General features: G+C 35.0%; 1 protein-coding gene across 1 annotated transcript in view; it reads left to right on the plus strand.

Moving 5' to 3' along the window:
- PTEN (phosphatase and tensin homolog) overlaps positions 1 to 23,655 on the plus strand; it is a 108,381-nt gene that overhangs the window by 76,310 nt on the left and 8,416 nt on the right. The window contains exons 5-7 of the mRNA XM_049854665.1: positions 13,742 to 13,883; positions 18,399 to 18,565; positions 20,922 to 21,146. Coding sequence (XP_049710622.1) covers positions 13,742 to 13,883; positions 18,399 to 18,565; positions 20,922 to 21,146 — 534 coding nt within the window. The remainder of the gene's footprint in view (positions 1 to 13,741; positions 13,884 to 18,398; positions 18,566 to 20,921; positions 21,147 to 23,655) is intronic.

Here is a 23,655-nt window from a genome sequence, read left to right on the forward strand (position 1 = left end):
TCTCAGTGTCCTACCATGTCTTGGCCATGTTTTCCTGACTTCCCCCATACTGTGTATTGCCTTTTTCTTCACCAATGTTAACACTTGGCTTCTATCCGCATGTTTACTTTAAAAGGCAAAGGAAATCTATGAGCAGATGCTGTTGACTAAGCTGTGCAGATTTTACTGGCGTTTCATTTTAGATTGAGACAGCATTAGAAAGCTAGATATAGTAGATAAAAGTCATAAGATCATGGACTTTCTTTTGCAGAAATGTTTCTTATTTTACAGGTGATAACACTGAGTCCCAGAAAAATGAAATACCTTCTTATCCAGCCAGTTAATGACAGCGCTCAGAGTAAAATTTGAGTCCCCAGCACTTAAACTTCTTTGTATGTTTTGAAGTCCACAAAATTTGGAACGACAATAAAAATCGTGAGACTCTTCAGGATAATTAATATCTGAACAGGGTCTAACCCCCTGAAAATGTATGTATGCTGATGAAATTGGCCTGTTTGAACAAGGCCCCTCAGTTTCTATCCTTCTTACAGATGTTAGGGCATTTAATGACCCCTGACTTAAATACAATAATAACAGTTTGACACAGTTGGCCTTATAAATATAATGATGCAACCCAAACCAAACCCATTGCCATTGAGTTGATTCCGACTCATAGCGACCCTATAGGACAGAGTAGAACTGCCCCATAGAATTTCCAAGGAACGCCTGGTGGATTTGAACTGCTGACCTTGTGGTTAGCAGCCATAGCACTTAACTACTATGTCACCAGGGTTACCATTTTGCAGGCTCCCTTAAAATCTTTGAAAATTTAATTGTCTTAAAACTTTCAAAGGTATCACATGGTTAGAGTGCTAGCAAAATAATTATTTTTAATCACCAATGAATAGCTACTTTCATAATAAGAAAACTGAACATGGTAAAGCTTATGTTATATAGCTGTGGAATTCATCCTGAGAAGTAAGTGACTTATAATAAATATCATTGATTGTCTCGACACGTATGCTCATAAGTTTACCTTTTACTTGCCAATATTTCCTTTTACATTGAACCTGTAGATTTTCATTTTTGTAATTGTGAGCCACTGTTAAAGGAAGTGGAGCCCTGGTAACGCAGTGGTTAAGAGCTTGGCCGGTAACTAAAATGTCGGTAGTTTGAATCCACCAGCTGCTCCTTGGAACCCCCGTGGGGCAGTTTTGCTCTGTCCTGTAGGGTTGCTATGAGTCAGAATTAACTCAATGGCAATGGGTTTTTTTTTTTTTTTTTTTTTTTGCAGGAAGTATATACATTTTATCCATTTTGCAGAGTTTGTATAGGATTAATTTTATTAGAATCATCTTTAACATTTTTTTGCTTGTATCCTTAGTCTTAATAATTATAGAGAAACGTTAAGAAATTGAAGAAAATTGGCGATGTTTATGTAGAATCAGAATTATTTTCTTTTTTCCATCTTAAGAGAGCAGAAGTTACGTTGTGGTGAAGAATTTGTAGACTTTGCAGAGACTTTTCCTCAAAATAATATGGCACATCCTCAGTAGACTTGGTGCAAATTAGATGGCAGAGTGCTGGGTGCAAGCTGACCATGAAGTGTGCCGTTGTGTTAGTAATGTCCAGATATTAGGTTTTGAATGTTGCAGAGGAATCAAAGTACAACTTATACCTCCTATAAGGAAAAATATTGTCTGAGAGTGAGATACTGCTTAAGGGATGGCATCTATCTTTTATTCAGTAATTTATAAGAAGGCAACTAAGCTACACTTCCCCAGGAGTCATTCGTTTGCATGTTTGATACTTTTACTTTATGAACATGTGGCAAATTATTCAAAAGCAAGCTGTCAATGGGGATTTTTTTCCAAGAAAGCATGCTCCAGGGTGATTCCAAGAGTTGGTTCCCGTGTCATTCTGTGCTTCATACTGTATCACAACTTAGGTTTCAGTATTACAATTGATTATTGACAACGTTTATTCTAAACTATGGAGAAAGAGTTAAAACATCCTCAGAATGCTGGTAAGTATGTATTTTGGAAAGGTTGCCAAAGTTTCTGAGTTTAGAGCACAAGCTTGTATTATTTGGCAGACTTACCCCGCATCTCTGCTACTCTCTATTTCCTTTGCTCCTCTCCCTCTTCCGTAGTGGTGGTGCAGTAAAGTAAGCACTGATATTTATTTTCTGTGATGAAACTTTCAGGAAAAAAATTACAATTGAGCAGCTTTCATTTTTCTGTTTCTTTGTTTTCAAATCATTTGTTAGATATAAATTTCTTATATATTATGAACTCTACAAGTGAGTTCATCTAGTGTATCTATTTAATGAAGATTTACATCTTCTAGAAATAATAATAAGCATTAACTTTATTCTCAGTGATCCCAAGAAAAGAGAATTTTCTAGTTTCTCTGAGGAATAAATTTTTTTGTCTAAGCTTATAACAAGGAGCGCCTGGTTAGCACAGGTGGTTAAGTGCTGGACTGTTAACCAGAAGGTTGGCAGTTCAAACTTACTCAAAGGCACCTCGAAAATAAGGCCTGCTGATCTGCTTCCAAAAGGCCGCAGCCTTGAAAACCCTGTGGAGCGGTTCTACCCTGCACACAGAGGGTCGCCATGAGTCAGAACTGACTCGATAGCAGCTAACAACAAGAAGCTTATAATTAGGATATTTCTTTCTAGTCTGTTTGCTAAATTTTCCCATGTAATGAAAATGTATTTTCTCTTCATTTAAAACAAAACAAGCCATAATTACTTTTTCAGTTTTTTTTTTTTTTTACCTCATTATATAATGTTCTTATTTTTCTGACACAATAGTCCTCCTAGGCTAAACTGCATTGCTCTCATACATGATGTTTCAGCCTGTTATCCAATCTGTAGATGGCATAAGGTTATAAAATTTTTCTACCCTCAGGGTCCTTAGCAATTATTTAATTCAGGCCTGTCCTCACTTTAATAAATGATAAAACTGGATCAGAAAAGATCAACCTGCCCTAGGTCATTTAGTCTTTCTGTATAAGAACTCAAAATCATTTTTCCTAATCTCAAATTCAGTTTTCTTTCTTCTATCCTTTGTTCTCCTGTTCAAATCATTTTTCCTTATTGATTTAATCCCCAAAGTAGAAATAGAAAGTTAAAAAAAAAAAAGGCAGCTGCGTTATAATGTATTAGGACTCTTTCAGTTTCAAGTCACAGAAACCTAATCTAAAATAGCTTAAGCAAAAGGGGACATTTATTGGCTTATATAACCCAAAAGCTCTGGCCTGGATCTAGATGCTCAACAGATGTCGGGAATCTCTCAGTTCTCCTTTCCTCTGCATATATATTTTTTTAGGCAGACTCCCCGCAAGTAATGGCAAGATAACGGCTTTACTAGTGGCTTGAGGTTTATATTCTATCTACTTTAGCCGCTGCAATGGGAGGAGAGGTACTCTTTCAGCAAAAATCTCTAGGTTGGGATTTTCCTGGATTGGGTCATGTGCCCATTCCTGAACCAAACATTCTGGTCAGAGAGAGGAATGCTTTGATTACTCAGGCTTGCGTCATATATCTGAAGCTGACACATAGGGCGTGTTCCACCCAAACCACAGGGAGAATGATGGCTTACCAAAGATAAATCGAGGAGGAAGGATATTGGGCAGAGAGATAAATGTTAATTTACGCTCACATTTATTTTTAAGGATTCTGTGGATCATGCCCTGGTAATTTAATAGATTACTTATAATTGGTTTCATAGAGCTAAACCACTGTAATACTCTAAACTTTGGAGATTCTTCTGTAGATGGGCGAAATAAGAGCTAAAGAGGTTGTGACATCCTTCAAGTCATATAATATGCATGCTATTAGTAAAACTCAAGACTCCTGAATGAAAGTTTTAGCATCGGAATCACATTTAGATTCAGATCCTGGTTTTGAACAAGATAATTATGTGTGCTGGGACTGTTTTCTTACCCTTAAAATGGAGGTAATAATATTTCTCTTATAAAGTTGTAGTAGCATTATGTAAAACGCCTGGCATGGAGCAAAATACAGTAACCAGAAAAAAACAAACCTGTTGCCATGGAGTTGATTCCAACTCATAGCGACCCTATAGGACAGAGTAGAACTGCCCCATAGGGTTTCCAAGGAGTGCCTAGGGGACTTGAATTGCCGACCTTTTGGTTAGCAGCCTAGCTCTTAATCACTATGGCACCAGGGTTTCCTAATATATATAATAGCTGGTGTTACATGTTGTCATTTTAGTAATGGCCATTCCTAAGAGCCATATTTCTTCCTTTGTTGTGTTACTTTCTTGTAATAATGTTATTGTGGTCATTCTGAAGTGCAGATTTCCAAGCTTTAAGCATACAGTATTATGTTAAAATACCTAAATTAGTTTAGAACTGTCATTGAAAAGTTTTCTGAAATAGAAATTTATTTTTAACTGAAGAATCGCGATTGTGAATTCATCCCAGAGAAGATAATCTGAGAGTATTAATCCACAGAATATGAACAAAACACTACATATTTGTGATCATCTCAAAGTTTGAGATTATTTATTCTGTGGTATTCTGGTATGGTGTATTCTGGCAGTATTCTAGGCCTGAATGATATGTACCTAAACTTTAATGTCTCTTTTAAAAAAAAGATTGATCACATACAAGAGGTAAACATAAAACAACTGAGGTTAAAAAAAATAAATGGTTGATTAAAAGTTCATCAGGCAAATGTAAATTTCAAAAGGAGATGACAGGATATTAGTATCAGAGTAGCATTTAAGCCAAAAGCATAAGACTGTACCAAGAATGCATTTTATATTAACACAGTGTATGCTCCACAATGAAGATGTAGCAGTTATGAACTTGTACATGTTAATCATAACATCAAAATATTAAGCAAAATCTGGAGGATGTAAGGAAAAAATCCATAGAAAAGCGGTGGTAGTAGGAATCTTTAATATACTTCATGTGTTGCCAGGTCAAGAGGGCACAAAATTAAAGAGACTATATAAATGATTTGAATAATGTGATAAAAATAGCCCATAAAATGTATTCCTTCTTTTTTTGTCACCCAGAAAAAGTTACCAAGATTAATAATTCATTAGACCACAAAGAAATTCCCACTTCCAAGTAGAAATGTATAAGCTACATTCCTTGATTACAATTCAGAAAAACTAGGAATTTAAAAAAACCCGTTGCTGCCGAGTCAAATTGACTTATAGTGACGCTATAGCAGTTTTAAAACTTTAATTAGACTAGATCAACCGTTGGGAAATTTAAAACCACTTTCCTAAATTTTGGGGTAAATAGGGAAATACAAATTCATATTAGAGGTTATTAAGAAATTAATGAGGGAGGAATTATTAAAGATAAAAATATAAGTTAATGAATTAGGAAACAGTAAACCATTGAACCAATAAATCTGAATATGATTGTTTGAAAATTCCAGTGAAATCAATACATCTCTCAAGTCCAGTCAAGTGGGAGAAAAAAAAGGAAAAACAAAAATGAGACATCAAGTATGAGAAAGGAGATAAAATTACAGTATGGAGGAGGCATTAAAAATTATATTTAGTCATGTGCCAATGAATTTGAAAGTTTCAATAGGAAATAGATAATTTTCAGTGAAAATTTATCATAAATGCTTCAAGATGAGATACAAAATCTGAATAGATTATCAAAAAATGAAAATGTCTAGGAACTTTCAAGAAATAACTAGTCCGAATTGCATTTTAGGCGACTTCTATCAAACCTTGAAGTCTCAAATAATTATCTAAACTGATCTAGGTACTAGAAAATATGTAAAACTTCCCAGGTGGTTGGCTGCTTGCATAACCCTTATACCTTAATCTGACAAAGATGCATATTAAAAAGAGAGAGAAAGCAGAGTATAATTTGGGGGAAATCAGATACTCCAGTTTGGCCAAAACCAAGAGCTTTGGGAGGTTTGACTGGAAAAAGAGGCTGGGGCTACATTTTTATGTTGTAATTGAATAATAGCGTGTGAATTTGTTCCTATTTGGGCAGATACCAGGAAACCATTTAACATTTTGAATTAATTGGTAATGTGATTAATCTTCTACTTTTCTAAAATTAATATAAGAGTGGTATGAAAGATAGATGGAAGAATAAACAAAAGGCTGATAGTTGGTAACTAAACTAGAATGACCATAGACAACCAGAAGAGATCATTTTTTTTTTTAAGTTTTTTTTTATTGTACTCTAGGTGAAGGTTTACAGAACAAACTAGTTTCTCATTAAACAATCAATACATGTTGTTTTGTAACATGGGTTGCCAGCCCTACAACGTGTCAGTACTCCCCGCTTCTTGACCTTGGGTCCCCCATTACCAGCTTTCCTGTGCCTTCCTTGTCTTCTCATCCTGGCCACTGGGCTGGTGTGCCCATTTAGTCTCATTTTGTTTTATCGGCCTGCCTAATCTTTGGCTGAAGGGCGAACCTCAGGAGTGACTTCATTACTGAGCTATAAGAGTGTCTGGGGGGCAGTACTCCGAGGGTTTCTCCAGTCTCTGTCTGAGAAGTAAGTTTGGTCTGTTTTTTTTTTTATTTCCTGTGTGTGAGTTAGAATTTTCTTCTACATTTATCTCCAGCCCTGTCTGGGACCCTCTATTGTGATCGCTGTCAGAGCAGTTGGTGGTGGTAGCTGGGCACCATGTAGTTGTACTTGACTCAATCTGGTGGAGGCTATGTAGTTGTGGTCCGTTAGTCCTTTGGACTAATATTTCCATTGTCTTTGGTTTTCTTTATTCTCCCTTGCTCCAGATGAGGTAAGACCAGTGGAATATCTTACATGGTGGCTCACAAGCTTTTAAAGCCCTAGGCGCTACTCACCTAAGCAGAATGTAGAACGTTTTCTTTATTAACTGTGTTATGCCAGTTGAGCTAGATGTTCCCCGAGACCATGGTCCCCACAGCCCTCAGGCCAGCAATTCCGTCGCTCAGGGAGTTTGGATATATCTGTGGAGCTTCCATGACCTTGTCTTGGACAAGTTGTGCTGGCCTCCCCAGTATTGTGTACTGTCTTACCCTTCACCACAGTTACCACTTCTCTATTGTCTATTTAGTGTTTTCCCCTCCCTCATAACCATCAAAGATTGTTTCTTTGGGTGATGAGTTTTTATAGTAGTGGTCTCATACAATCTTTGTCCTTTCGTGATTGACTTATTTCACTCAATATAATGCCCTCCAGACAGAAGTGATGATTTTGAAGAGATTTTTCAAAGACAGTGTCTGGATTTTGGCAGCTGAATAGATGTGTAGGAATCAAAGACGAGTATTTTTAAATGTGCTTCATCTCTGGTTTGTCTTCCATTTTGTGTGTGTGTGTGTGTGTGTGTGTGTGTGTGTGTGTGTATGCTAGGTAGTTGATCTACTCCTGGTATACCAGTCTCTGATCTGTACTGCGTGGGCCTATGCCACAGTGCTAGGGTTCCTTCATGTCTCTTTTCTATAACCCTGTCCATCTCACTGCTATTGCTCAGATATGTTTCCTTTATTCTAGCAGGAAAAAGAAGGCAGAATAGTATAGTGGTTGAGTGGAAGCTCTGGAGTTTGAGCACCAGCATGAAATCCAGTTGCATCACTTATGAGATATGTAACCATATATCATCTGTAAAATGGTGACACCAGTAATACCTTACATGTATATTTCTGAGGGCATTTTGAACAATGCAAAGAACTTGGTAGGGGCTCAGTAAGTGGTGGTAGTTATTAGGAAAGATTTTGAGCCCAGGTGCCGGAGGGGATGATAACATTGACAGGAATAAGCTGTCCATGCAAGAACACAACAGCTTTAGTTTTTGGGTATGTTGTGTTTTAAGTATCCCTACGATTTCTTGGTAGAAATGTCCAGCTAAGTGTTGGAAATTATAGTTTTGGAACTGGGAATAAAGGCAGATTTAGAGAAACGGGTTGAGGAGTTATTGATAAGATTGATAAAGTACTGGAGTAGTGGGATTGACATAGAAAGGGATAGCTAAGATCAAATTTTTGAAATATGCCTACATTGAGGGGCAAGAAGAAGAAACAGTCAATAAGGGTAGCAGAAAACCTTTAGAGAACATGTTCCTATGACAGAAGCAGGGAAGTTTCATAGTGGCTGCAAAAAGATCAGACAGGGTGGGATCAGGAAAACAGTAGTAAATTTGATTGTTGAGAAAGTAAGAAATCAGCCTCGTAGTAACAGCTGAAGCCAGGTTTCTACAGTTTAAGGAGTAGAGACTGCTCCTGGAAGTTTTGCTGTTACATATAGAAAGAGAATAATCATTTGAGAGATGTGCATGATCTGGAGAGAGTATGAGTTCTTGATCTTTGACTTGTTTGCTTGTTTTGGATAAAGGATAAGGGCTACCAGAGCTGTATTCTTAGAAGGAAACAGGTGGTAGAGAATAAAGGTGAATGCCACATTTCCCAAAAATGGAACTTTTGTTGAACAGGAAGAGAAACTTTTATAAGATATCGGAAGCAGAGAGATTTTAAGTCGGGAGAAGGGAATTTTGAAGGTGTTAGTATTGGATGACCTCAGGGTCTCAGTAAAGTAGGGGTTGAATTCATTAAGGATCATGTCTGGCGCAGGATAGAAATAGAGAGGGAATAAACCAAGTATAAGTGCATGCCAGGAGAAAAAGCTATTGAATAATGTGAATTTCAAATAGGTGAAGTGGAAAAGTGGGCAGGAAGGAGTAGTGGGAGGAACAGTGAAATATTCTTCTGCGTCCCACCTCCTATTTTGTGAACATAAGGGACGTGAAGGAGCGATGGCTGCTTTTTGAGTTGATGGCCAGGACATAGTGCTATGTTAACTTGAAGAATGCAAAACTTAGCTAAAATTATAACGTGTTGAAAGTTATGTTTGAGAAAAAATAAGGTTTTTCTTAGAGTGAAAAAGGAGAGTTGATAGAGGAGATCCGAACCTTCTGGGATATAGTTATAGACCAATTTAACTTAAAAGTTTGTAGTAAAATAATTTAAATGAAAAATGGAAACTTTGAAAGCATGTAATGTTTTTAAATCTAAGAGTTTTCAAGTTCAGTCCTCTTTTCATACGTATAAAATAAAATTTTGAAGATCCGTAAAATGAAGTTTCTTAGATTTTTAAAAGGCATTTTAAATTAAATCTTCGTACTCAAAATACTATAAAGAAATGCAAATTATGTATTGTTCTCTGGATGCATTCAGAAAATATGAGATTTGAAGTATTATTAATGTCATTTTTAATGCACTGTGGAAATTTTACTTGTTTTAGTTCAGATTCTTGCGAACAGGGTGAACCATTGTACAGTGAAACCTGTGAGAGCCAGAACTTGATGAACTGTCTTGTTTCTGTGGGTCTCACAAGTTTTCTGCCTTTGACAGGGTACAGCCTTACCACTTTTCTATCACTAGTTTTAGTAGAAAATACTTGAGGTTTCCTCCTCTGACAGGTTTTTGCCTTACATAAGTTCCAAGTTCCGTAGATTTTACTGTATTAGATTTTAGTAAGTCTTTGTTGTGGCCCTGAGAGATGAAACTAGAGTGAGGAGGACACATTCAAGGCCAGTGGTCCATACACATGTGGTCCTTCCATTTTATTTCTGTTAATCTGAACATGTTGCATTTGGGGTGCTGGCAAGCTAATAGGTAGATAAGGTAATTGTAAAGTTAAGATATAAAAGCCTCAATATACGTAATTTGACAATAAAATAATAAATGTAATTAAATTACAGCCATGCCTTTTAGTGTTTTTCTTTGAATTGCATCAATTCTTTTGGTTTGGTACTTTTGTCTTAATACTTTGGGTTCAGCTGGTATTTATACAAATTATTTTCCCAGTGTTGATAACTAGTAGATTCATATAGTCTTTCTCTACACATTTGCTTAGCCCTTTATGGTAAAGAATAATTAAGTGAATACCTACATTAGAGGTGTACTACCAACCATGGGTTTACCAACCACTTGGTACTTGGGAAAAGTTAAAGCTTTGAAAACCTGTTAGTTATTGAACACCAACTTATACCGAGAATGAAGATAAAGAGAAAAATTTCACGTGTTATCCCACTAAACCCCAACAAATAACTTGACAACTTGGTCGTATATACTTGCAATGACTTAATGTTTTGACTAGATAATAGATACATATGGTTCAAAAAATATCCTTCCCACCTATCTTCCATCTGCTGTTTCCTCTAGCCTGTTTAGTAATTCTGTATTTTTTTTTTTTTTTTATAAATATGAGCAACAAATTGTTTGCTATTGTTGTTAGGTGTCATTGAGTCAGTTCCAACTCGTAGCAACCCTGTGTACAACAGAATGAAACATTGCCTGGTCCTGCACCATCTTCACAATTGTTGCTGTTTGAGCGCATTGTTGCAGCCACTGTGTCAATTCATCTCATTGAGGGTCTTCTCTTTTTCGCTGAACTACCTTACCAAGCATGATGTCTTCTCCAGGGACTGGTCCCTTGTGATAACATGTCCAAAGTATGTGAAACGAAGTCTTGCCATCCTTGCTGCTAAGGAGCATTCTGGATATACTTCTGAGACAGATCTGTTGATTCTTCTGGCAGTCCATGGTATATTCAATATCCTTCACCAACACCATAATTCAAAGACATCAATTCTTTTTCCGTCTTTCTTATTCGTTGTCCATCTTTTGCATGCACATCAGGCCGTTGAAAATACCATGGCTTGGGTCAAGTGCACCTTAGTCCTCAAAGTGACATCTTTGCTTTTTAACACTTTAAAGAGGTCTTTTGCAGCAGATTTGCCCAATGCAATACGTCGTTTGGTTTCTTGAGTGCTGCCTCTGCGGGCATTGATTGTGGATTGAAGTAAAATGAAATCTTTGACAACTTCAATCCTTTCTTCATTTATCGTGATGTTGCTTATTGGTCCAGTTGTAAGGATTTTTGTTTTCTTTATGTTGAGGTGTAATCCATACTGAAGGCTGTAGTCTTTGGTCTTCTTCAATAAGTGTGTCAAGTACTCTTCACTTTCCTCAAGCAAGGTTGTGTCATCTGCATAACGCAGGTTGTTAACGAGTCTTCCTCCAGTCCTAATGCTGTGTTCTTTTTCATGTGTCCAGCTTCTCAGCATACAGATTGAGTAAGTATGGTGAAAGGATACAACCCTGACGCGCATCTTTCCTGGTTTGAAGCCATGCAGTATCCCCTTGTTCTATTTGAACGACTGCGTCTTGGTTTATATATAGTTTTTGCATGAGCACAGTTAAACATTCTGGAATTTCCATTCTTTGCATTGTTATCTGTAATTTGTTATGACCCACACAGTTGCATGCCTTTGCATAGTCAATAAAACACAGGTAAAAGTTTTTTGCTGAGGTGGCATTAAATATTAATAAACCATTTTAAGTTAAAGAAAATTTAAACTTGATGATAATGTTAATTTTTTAACAGCTCTTTAAAGTAGTATATGTTATTACTTTAGGAAAAATACATAGAAATAAAATTCCAGCTATTCCAAATGTTACCTTAAATACACCTGCCCCTCGCTTACCAACTGTCTTGTCATCCAACATTTTGCATTTACGACAATAGTAAAAAATCTACTGATTATTTTGTGTATAAATGGGGTGGCAGGCATGGGGGCAGTGGTTGTTGAGCGTCTCCTCCCTCAAGGAATGTCTCTAGGCAGCCTCTGGGAAGTCGGGCTGCACTGCCCCGCACCTTCTGGGTGCCATGTCCGGCTGCAGCATGGGGCCAGCCTCCTCCATGACATGGTCTTTGGGTGGAAGTGCAGGCAGCATGCAGCCAGTGGGCACCTGTTCTGGGTTCCCAGCTCCTATGCAGCCTGAGGCCCTGCAGCTCAAAACTGCTGTGGGATGGGAAGGGAGAAAAGAAAGAGGCATCAGAGAAGGCGTTTGGAAGAAATGAGTATGAGTTTAATAACACCCCAAAGTGAGCTGAACTGGGCCTGAAGTTTCCGCCTCAGTGGGGCCGGGTGCACAGCCAAGCTCCCAGCACCTTCACAGAAAGTACCGGTGACTCGCCAGGCCCTGAGGGTATGAGCGCAGGACTTGCAGGTGTGCAAGTGGAGTCCTGGTGGCAGCTCTGCCAGGGAAGCTCTGACCCAGCACAAGAGGAAGATGACATGCTTAAGCCGTGGCTTTATCCAGCTTTGTCTCCTCCAAGCCTCCTTCTCCACGAAGGAATAATCCATAACTGGACTCATCACAGTGATGAGCACATCAGTAAATCTTAGCTGTTATTATTTCTATGTTCATATTTTCTAAATAAAAAAAATTGGACAAATGAATGATCTGAGCAGAGAGAGAGAAAAAAAACCATGTATGCATAAAGCTGATTTTCCCATAATGACCTGGTCTTTGGAACCTAACCATGTTGATAAGTGAGAAGTGAGTGTATAGGAAGAATTTCTGGAACTGTTAATTAGTACTTGTATATCATTTTGTAGTTTTAGTGTGCTTTTGTATAACTGCATTTGATGTTTGGTTCTCATGAGAATCCTATGAAGATGGTAGGGTACGTATTATTGTCTTCATTTTCCTGAGGGAAGCGTTTAGAGTTTGTGTTTCGACTGTAAGAGTTCAAACCCAAGTCTTTCAACTACAAATTGAATGGTCTTTGCACTGCAGCCAAAATCTTAAATTGCTTGTCATAGTTTGATATGGTTTAGATCCATTTTTTGACATTTTGTATTTTTCTTTTAATTGTTGTGATAAAATCATTCTAACCTAAAAACACTAAGAATACTACAGTGAATACCTACATACCAGCCAATCAATATACCTGTTTTTAAACTCACAGAAATGTGCTGCATGCTCCTCATCAGGGTGAAGAAGGATAATTGGCAACCATTGTTTTGACACATTGGGAGATTGGGTGCCAGTAGTGACTTAAAGAGAAATATTGCAGATTCTTTTTCTTGTTGAGTATAATTTCATTTAAAGTGCAGTTTTCTGCAGGTTACTTTTAAATGTTAGACTTCTTAATGTTACATTATTTTGCTGAGTTTTTCTGATGGTGCCCTGTATAATAGTAAAAGAAACCTTAGGTGAGCCTCATTTATTCAGCGTCATTAGTGAATGCAGTGTTACACACATCACATTTTTTCTTTAGATAACTCAGGTTCCCCTTTTAAGTATGACATTAGCTATATCTGTTTTTAGCATTTATAATATTTAAATTTTCTAAAAAAGTTTGTAGTTCCCTGATTTCTTCAAGAAAAGAAATGTAGCACAGAGACATCTTTACATACCTCTGTTGTCGGACTGTTTTTCTTGGGCTTTAAGGCCAACATCGCTTTTTGCTGCTGCTGTTTTTGCCTCTTAAAGGCAGTAGACCCCTATCTGAACATCAGCCAATTCTGATACTGTTTTGCTGGAAAATAGGCAACCAAGCTTGTGAAGATTTTTGTGTAGAATAAGAGTCCCTAAGTCCTTGAAGGGAGCTCTGGGATTGAAGAGCACAGCTTCAGGGCAGAGGCCTTTGATGGTTATTTAGGCTGGTCAGTGGCCTTTGCTCTTTGAGTTCATGAGTCAGAACACTGTTGTGACCATTGAATAAATGGGGTGTTTTGAAAATTGTATTTAAAGGGAGAAAAGTTATTCTGATATTTTCCTTTGCATTGATGTTGCTATGATGTACTCTGTTAGTGAGCTGGATTTAAATAATCATTTAAAGTAAAATTTTCTAATGTATGTATGTTCTTCAATGGGTACAACCCAGTTAAACAATGGCAATTTAGTGAAATAACTCTAATGAAACTTCTCTTTTGAATTTGGCTTCTCTTTTTTCTGTCCACCAGGGAGTAACTATTCCCAGTCAGAGGCGCTATGTGTACTATTATAGCTACCTGTTAAAGAATCATCTGGATTATAGACCAGTGGCACTGTTGTTTCACAAGATGATGTTTGAAACTATTCCAATGTTCAGTGGCGGAACTTGCAGTAAGTGCTCTAAATTCTCATCCTTCCAGGTGTTAGTACACTTTTCTTAACATATCTAGACCTTTATATAAAACTCTGGAAAGAAATTTATCAATTTTAAATTTATACAGGAGAGTATATTTCTGAACTAATTAATTAGCTTAGTTAGTTGTTCCACATATTTAGCTAAAGAAGCCAAGAGCAGTGGGTTTTAATGTCTTTGAAGCCAAGTTACATTTATGAAGGAAATATTTTATGCTGCATCCTCTGAATGCAGCCTAAATTCTGAGCAGATAATTAAAAAGCCGATTACATCAGAAGTCTAGCACGAGAGCAGCAATAGGATTCATCAGTTCACTGATATCGGGGCAGAGACCAATTTCTTAATATCTTAGGAAGAGTTGGTGTTGGCAGTAATGGTGACAGAGGCAATAAAAAGGAAAGGAAGAAATGAGAGACATTGTGGCAAACTGAAATGTAATGAGTGAAGGTTAGCATTGAATCAAAGTATGTGGAATGTTAGGGAGAGCCTGGATTTAGGTTGGCGTTTCAGTTATACATCTATCATTAAGGTACTGGGTAACCTTGACCATATCATCTACCTCTCCCTGTGTTTGCTTATCAGTAAGATGAAGAGATTTTAAAATCTGAAATTTTCTAGATAAGTACTAAGTAGAGATCATGTTATTGATGTCTGCCTCTAGTTTGTTTCTCTCTTTTCCTATAACCTCTGTTAGCCCACTGCAGTCATCCTGATCCTATTCAGTTTCTCTGCTATTCTTGGCCAGAGCTCCTAGCTAGGCTAATAGGAAGCTTAACACTTGGACCCAAAGTACAGTTAGTCAAGGGAGAATGCACAAAGGGAACTGTTACTTAGTTCTGTAAAACACCACTTTGCTTCTTTAACAGTTTTATAGTATTGATTTCTACCTCGGAAATGATCACTCACTTTTGATGTTTAAGCAATGTGTTTTATTAGCATTTAAAGTACAGTTTTGTAGTTTTTTGATAAGATAGCACTGCGTTATATCTGCTAATACCTCTAAAAATATTTTGGTGGTATTTTACAAGTTTGTTAGTAGTTTTACTTTTTAGCCTTAAGTTTTGCTTCTTGAAGATATTTTATGTAACTAAAATTTTTTTAATCACTAAATAAATTTATACCTAGAAAATTAATTTCTTATGTTGTTTATCTTCAACAGATAGGTGTGATCAGCTTCATCAGATCTTTCCAGTATACTTAGAGCACAGATCTATTACTATAGCATGTTAAAAGCTTCTAAGGAGTCTTATTGATGCTTTTGTCATATCAGTGCAATTAAAAAACTGTTCAGCGCAAGCCACTGGACTTTAGGAGATGATTGACATGGGAACTTAACAGATTCAAGGAGAAAGAAAACGGAAGGAAAAAAAAATCTCATGCTCTGCCTGTAGTATAAATGTCAGTGTAAGAGCCAAAAGAAAGATATGCAGTATTATGGTGATAATAAGGGAGAGAGAATCTTCAAGTTAGTAATCTTATCTAGTATAATTTTTTTCACATTAGCCTCTCTAGTGAAATTCTAGATTAGTTCTGCCCTGCCTGCCTGCCTTTAAAACTTTTTTTATTGATCTCTTAGTATTACGTTTAAACTTCTAGTCTTAAAATTATTGACTACTGAAATCTTTTTAGTCTTCTCTCATTTTCTAGTTCATTGTTTACACATCATGATTTAGTACTTTTTTTCAGTGAAGCTGTACTATAAAACAAGTAATGTATACTCAAATGGGAGGTTGTATGTATAAATTATAAATGTTATATTCAGAAAAATAAAGTGTTTTGGGGTTGTCCAGTAGTTTTATGAAGTCCAGGACTTTGTTGAATACTGGAGAAAGCATACAATTTAGATTGGCTTTAAAACTAAAGGAAGTGTTATAGGTAATAGGAAATAGTTTGAATTGAAACACAGCAGAAGGAAATCAGTTGGACAAGAAATGGAGTTATGGAGAGTAGAATAGGAGTGGAATGTGTGGCTGACTGTTAGAGGACTCTGCGTGGTGGGGATGTTGGACTTGATTTTGTTAAATACGGTGGTGTCATAATATCAGAAGCGTAAACCATGTTTTAAGGAGAGTTGTGTAGAAGGTCGTGATTGCAAGAGAGAAAAAATAGTGGAAAGGAAACTAGTTATGTGACTTGACTTAAGCTAAATATGATAGGGCAATCAAATGGGGATTTGATTAGTTTTTCTTACAATGTTCATATCCAAAGATTTTGTCAAAATTTGGATCCTGAACAGGTGAAATATTCACAGAAAGGGGAAAAAAGGCAAGGGGACCTAACTGAACCTTGGAGAAATGAATAGTATTTTGGTTTCAAACATGTTTTAAATCAAGTGAATGTGATCCATTCACATGAAGATATTCAATTGTTAATTGCCAGTATGGGTTTGAATCTTAGGTCAGAGAAGTGTCTGATATTTTGGGAAGCATCAGGAAAGAGACATAGTAGTTAAGGTTTTCATGTAAATATGGTATGGGTTTAGCGAATGGGAGAGCTTGGATGGAAGCAGAGGTTGAGGACTGAGACAAGGGGAATGACAGTAATTTGGATTCAGGAGCAAAAAGAGAAATCAGTGAAGAAAGCAAAACTGATGGTGAAAAATAAAGTATCTTCTGCGAAATTGTCAAGGGTCAATAATCTTTTTCTTATTTATTTAATATTTCTAAATGAAGGAAAGGTACACCTAAAAGAGTTAATAAATGTTAATAAAAGATGATCAGTATGATTTTCTATCAGGACTGTATCGATATGCATATATCCAAGAACATTTAAATCTGATTTCTGTTTACTAGGATAGGAGTTGTCATTTTTAAAGAACACGGCCAATAATATCAAAGATTACATATCAGAATTCTGTCTTAGAAGTTAATAGAACCATACTCCATTGGGCTTCTGATAAGTCTTATCTATGTAGAATGTGGAATTCATATTTAAAAAAAATTATTTACTTTAGTAATTTGAGGAAATCTTTTCTACTTATTTTTATTAAAATATTTTTAGCTTAGTTTTTTGGAGGGGAATTATAAGGACTACTTTGTAGTTAGCTTATGAATTATTTATACAGTTCTAAAATTCTTGAAGATAAAGTTTTTAGATGCAGTTTAATTGAACTTTGGCTTATACTGTTAATTTGCTTGAGTTCCTAACATCAGGATCAGATTCTGAATCAGTAGAGTTTGAATTAATAAGATTACAAGGCATTTTCATCTTGGTTAATTTTATTATAGCTTTGAAATCATACTAGTCTGCTTCTTCAAACCACACTTCCCAGTGAAATTTTCAGTGTCACATAAAGTCTTGTAAAATGGCTCATTATAGTTTGAATCTTCAGTCAAGGAAGTGAAATTTATTGAGAGATTGTTGGTTTAATGTTTTCTCATTTTGGGATGGCTTTTTCTCTTGGTAGATGTCTCAAATCCAAGTTAGAATAACCCCACGTGTTTTTATCAGATACACTCTTTATTATGTGATTGCTGATGCTGGTTTGTGTATGGGGTCGCTGTGAGTCGGAACCGACTCAATGGCACTTAACAACAGCAACAAAGATGCAGCTTTAGATATTACATATTAAATATTAAAAAGCCAGTAGGTATTTATTAAACTGGAAAATTCATTTGGTTTAGGTTAGCTTTTTGACTTGTTCTCTGTTGTTGGTCACATTGATAAGGAATGTGAAACTTGTTGTTTTCCTCTTTAAGCATAGTGGCCCCTTTTGCTACTAAGAATTTTATATATTTTTTAATAAATGTATTTCTCACTTTATGCAAGCTAGTGTTTCTATTTCTTCATTGTCTTGGTATGTTTTATTTAAGACCCACTTCTTACCTCCTGAGGTTAATACTTTCTTTTTAATGGACTCTTGTTTTTGAGCTCAGATAAATTATACTTTGAGCTACAAGTGATTTGGAATTGACTTGATGGCAGCTGGTTTAATCTTTTATGAATATTTAGATTTGTTTTTATGGAATTTATTATAACTTTGTTACAGGAACTATTGGACACATAATGATTTGTATTTTGTGGTTTCTGTTATATAGTATAGGCTTTAAAATACTGTAGCAAATATCTGTTTAAAAAGTTACCTTTTATATAGTTCACAAATGTGCCAGGAAATTATTTTAGCGTTTAGAAAATGCTTAATTTATATTAAGAGTTTTATCATCATTTTAATGTTAAAAGTATTGCTGTTACTATACTGCTAGAAGTCTAATCTTGGGAATTGCTTTTACTTATGAAATACGAATTTCATAAGTAATTACTTTCATACCAGTAACAGTGCTTCATTTTGAAGGTTTAAACTAGAGAAAACCTTGGATTGATTATACTTTTTGACCAAATTTGTTTCCATTTATTTGTTTTACATCAGGATTAGAGATGCAGAGTTACTATTTTGTATATATATTGCCAATAGTGATCACTAAAGTAGTTTTTGATAGTTTTACACTTAAAGGCATTTCCTGCGAAATGACCCTAGTGTGTATTTAACCATGCAGATCCTCAGTTTGTGGTCTGCCAACTAAAGGTGAAGATATACTCCTCCACTTCAGGACCCACACGACGGGAAGACAAGTTCATGTACTTTGAATTCCCTCAGCCCTTGCCTGTGTGTGGTGACATCAAAGTAGAGTTCTTCCACAAACAGAACAAGATGCTAAAAAAGGTTTGCGTTTTACTTCTATTCAAAAAAATACCCAAAACTGTCATAGTTTGAAAAGTACTGTCAGATTTTTTGCTTAAAGTCTTTGGTTGGGGTAAGGAGAGATTAAAAGATTTATTTTATGACTGACATCTAATGAATTATAATTAGTTTTCTCTTAGCTCTGCAGATGCTTTGCTTACTGTGGCAGTGATGAAACATCAGCACGGTAAATAGTTCTGTTAGAAGGAAGAAGATGAAGACATTGTAATTTGAAATGAATTTTCTTTAACTTGGGGTTATACGAAGAAATTTTGTAAAAATATTAAAGATAGCATATGATCCCCCATTAAATCAGTAATAATCCTCTTAGAAAGGATGGCAAATTAACTGAGAAGAAGCAAGCCTGGAACATTTTTTTTTTTAATTATTTGTAGGTAGAAATAAAATCCATTTCGTGATCTTGTGTAATGACACAAACCACTTTTTCCCAATTTTGGCTCAGTGTTTCTTGAGACTGAGTTATTTCATATTTAGCTTCCCCAAATTTACTGAATATTTAGTTTTTTAGCTAGGAGAGAATTAGGTACAAAGAGGAAGTAATACAGAATGGAAAAATGTGGTATATTTAAATATGCAGGTTTAGAAAATTAGTATGGTTTGCATCTTACTGAGCTATATTTAGAGAATCAAAGAGCTCATTTTAAAACAAACTATCGTGGTTTAAAATATTAAATGTGGACATTGAAGGCGAGCCTAAGGATAAAGTTTTTTGATAGTAATGAGAAAAAAAGTACTAGCTTTGAGTATTAGTTACTGCCTTATTAAACATACTAGATAGAATATTAGCAATCTTGAGTTTAGACATTCTTACTAATAGAGTTGATTTAGTTTTCTTGGCATTTTGCTTTTTCTTTTGAAGGAAAATAAGAAGCGTCATTTACTACACAAATTTTAAATGCTAGTTTTATTTATCAGAAGAAATATAATTTTTTTTATCCAGAATCCAAGGAGCTAGAAAATCACAAAATGTTTTCACAAAAACTCAATAAAAGTTCAATATATATCTCAGTAACCTTGAAAAATAATTTTTTGAGGATCCAGGAAGTGCTAGCAAATATTAAAATTGAGATAAGTTTTTTTTTGTTTTGTTTTGTTTTAAGGCTCTCACATACAAACTTTTATATTTTTTGCTCATAAAAATAGGCACTTGCATTACTGTTTATCTGTACCTCTAGGAATGTATTAATTTTTATCATCAGTTCTTATCATCTATACATTATATTAGCACACATAAAATTGAAACATTAGATTGAGTATTTCTAATATATTTGTGTATCTTGGATTAAAAAAAAAAAAAGGATTACTTTATGTAAACTGGGAATTTTATGTGATGTCCCTGCCTATTAATAAATGTTTGCTGTGATTTAAACAAAAAAGTTGTAATATAATTAATAGACTCGAGGAATCACATTTTTAGATATTTAAAAACAAGCTTATTTTCTTCTGACTGTGATATGTATGTAGCTGGTAACTCATTGACTTGGCTAAAATAATTGAAATTAACATACTTCTTTCAAGACTTGCCATTTATGAGATTGCCTTGCTAGAAATTTAAGGCATAAGATTCTTAAGGATCTTATTATCATCCTCTCCAGAAAACAATAAAACTTGAAGATAAATTGGAATAAGATTTAAATGGTAGTTTAAGATACCAGGTGAGATGTGACAAAGCTGTATGTTATTGTCAAATGTTCCATACACTTGGAATTCCAGTAATTATAAAAGCGATAACATTTTTTTATGCTAAGAAAGGTTTGAAGTGATGAACTTTTTTTGTAGTTCTTGATTACAAAGGCATCAATTTATTCGTAAGAAGTGATTTATGAAAGCATTTTATAGCATTTAAAAACTGAGAAATACTTCCCCTCCTCCAACATTTTAATACGAACGTTTTCAGACATAGAGTGTCATGTAAGAAACTGGAGCCCCTTATGTTTGTATTGCTATGGAAGTAAAAATGTATTTGCAGCGATTCTAATATTTGTCTGAAAGTTGCACTGACCTTCCAAGAACTTTTGTTAATGTCTTGAAATAGCTTTTTGAAACGCATATATACACTAAAATGTTTTTTAAAGCTAGAAATGAAATATTTTACTCAAGGTTTTGAGACAAAAGTAAGTTATTTTAGAACTTCTGTGATTACGTTTTTGGCCTAAAAATTAAAATAAGAGAAAAATTGCAAGTGAATGAGGATGCAATCAATAATAACAGATAGCCAAGTATTAATCTGTGTATTTACCTTTATTCATAATATCAAACGAGAAATTGTTTCTTTTGTTGACTTCTTGTGTACTCATTTTTTTTCTTTTAATTCTAGGACAAAATGTTTCACTTTTGGGTAAATACATTCTTCATACCAGGACCAGAGGAAACCTCAGAAAAAGTAGAAAATGGAAGTCTATGTGATCAAGAAATTGATAGTATTTGCAGTATAGAGCGTGCAGATAATGACAAGGAATATCTAGTACTTACTTTAACAAAAAATGATCTTGACAAGGCAAATAAAGACAAGGCCAACCGATACTTTTCTCCAAATTTTAAGGTCAGTTAAAAATATTTTGGGGAGTCGATGGTGGCTAAAAAGTGTTTTATTCTGGGTCTGTAACTGTGGTCTGACCTAGTTAATTTACAAAATACAGATGAGGAAATAATAAATAATGTGTTATTTAGAAGCAACATTTATGTAGCAGTAACCTGAAAATTTCTAATGAAATACTAGGGTGTGCACAGTCAAAAAAAAGCTAGATATCTCTCTACCCTATTCTTTGTTGTTGTTTGGTGAAATCTGGGAGTGGGGTCGGGGGAGGGTTAGTGAGTGAGTGAGATAAGAAGAATAGGGGAAGAAAGAATGGAACTCAATCATTTGGGAATGATTCATATGGAATATTTTCACTGTTTCTACTCTTGCCCCCCTCCAATTCATTCTCAGCCCTTTCCGAGTAATCTTTTTGTTTTACATAGGTAGCCTTTATTTGGTTAAGAAAGTCCCCTTCTATTCTTAATTTTGTTGAGAGTTTTGTTTTAATTATGAGTAGGTATTGGATTTTTTTAGTGCATTTTCTGCATCTATTGATATGATCATGTGGTGTTTCTTATTTAGTCTGGCAATATGGTAAATTACATTGATCTTTTTTTTTTTTTTTTGGAATACTGTGTTTTCGTTGACAGTTTACATAGCAGTTTAGGTTCCCATTCAGCGATTTCTATACAAGTTGTTTACTGTACACTGATTGATTTTTGAATGATGAACCAGCATTGAATGTCTGGGATGAACCCCACCTGGTATTGATAACGTTATCCTTTTTATATATATTGTTGGCTTCAATTTGTTAGAACTCTGATAAGGATTTTTGCATCTGTGTTCATGATATACTGGTCTTTAGTTTGTTTTCTTGTAACATCTTTGTTTGGTTTTGGTATTAGAATAATGCTGACCTCATAAAATGAGTTAGGGTGTAGTGGTCTCTCTTCTGTTTTGGGAGAGAGATTGTGTAGAATTGGTATTACATTTTACTTAAATGTCTGGTAGAATTCTTGAGTGAAATAATCAGATGTAAAATATTCTTTTTTGGAAAGTTTTAGACTACAAATTCAATTTCTTTAATAAATCCAGGGCTGTACAGGTTGTTTATTTTTCCTAGAGTAAGTTTTTATAGTTTGTGTCTTTAAGGAATTGGTTTGTTTTATATAAGTCATCAAATATATAGATATAGCTTTGTTTGTGGTATTCGCTTTTATTATTATTTTAATTTGTGTTGGGTCAGCAGTGATGTACTATTTCATATATTGATAATGTAATTTCATTTTTGATATTGTTTTTTTTTTTATTCTGTCTTTTTTTCTTGGTTAGCCTGGCTAGAGGTTTGTCAGTTTTATTGATCTATTCAAATAACCAGATTTTTGTTTCATTGATTTTCTTTCATGTTTCTCTGTTTAATTTTGTTGGTTTCTGCTGTAATTTAGGATTAATTTTCTTCCTCTAGTTTCCTAAAGTAGTGGCTTAGGTTATTGATTTTATATCTTTTTTTTCTGAAGTGAGAATTTACTTCTGTAAATTTCCCTCTAAACACTGCTGCAGCTGTACTCTAAAATTCTATTATGTTTTCATTTTAACACAGTTTAAAATATTTTTTAAATTTCCCTTCAGATTTCCTCTTTGACACTTGGGCTATTTAGAAGTGTATTATTTTATTTCTTTTTTTAATTATAACATTTTAATTGTGTTTTTCGTGAAAGTTTACACAGCAAATTATGTTCTCATTCGACAATTCTGTATATACTGTTCAGTGACATTGGTTACATTTTTCAGTGTGTCAACATTCTCATTATTTCCATTCTGGTTGTTCCATTTCCATTAATCTAGCTTCCCTGCCCCCTCTCCCCCTTTATCTTCTCATCTTTGCTTTAGGGTACGTGTTGACTGTTTGGTCCAAATAGATGATTTTTTTAAAGAAGCACGGTACTCACAGGTGATACTGTTTATTTTATGAGCCAATCTGTTATTTAGCTGAAAGGTAACCTCTGGGTGTGGTTTTAGTACAAAGTTTAAAGGGTATCTCAGGATGCTAGTCTTGGGGGTCTCGTTAGCCTTTACCAGTCTAGTAAGTCTTTTTATTTCTTAATGTTTGAGGATTTTACAGATATTTTTAAATTATTGATTTTTAGTTTAATTCTGCTATGGCTTGAAAATGTACTTTGTGTAATTTCTATTCTTTTAAATTTGTTAATATTTCTTTTATGACTCATAATATGGCCTGTCTTGGTGCATTTGACAAATATATGTATATTTTTTAATAGTATTTTACTGTGTTTAAGGTGAAAGTTTACACAGTAAATTAGGTTTCCATTTAACAATTTCTATACAAATTATTCAGTGATATTGGTTACATTTTTCACAATGTGTCGTCACTCTCATTCATTTTGTTCTGGTTGTACCATTTCCAGTACTCTAGTTTCCCTGTAGGGTGCGCCCCCCCCCCCCCCCTCCATGTTCTCATCTTTGCTTTACAGCGGTTTCTGGTCATTTAGTCTCATATAGACCATTTTTTAAA

Source organism: Elephas maximus, chromosome 16 (genome assembly GCF_024166365.1).
Source record: "Elephas maximus indicus isolate mEleMax1 chromosome 16, mEleMax1 primary haplotype, whole genome shotgun sequence".
NCBI classification, from domain to species: domain Eukaryota; kingdom Metazoa; phylum Chordata; class Mammalia; order Proboscidea; family Elephantidae; genus Elephas; species Elephas maximus.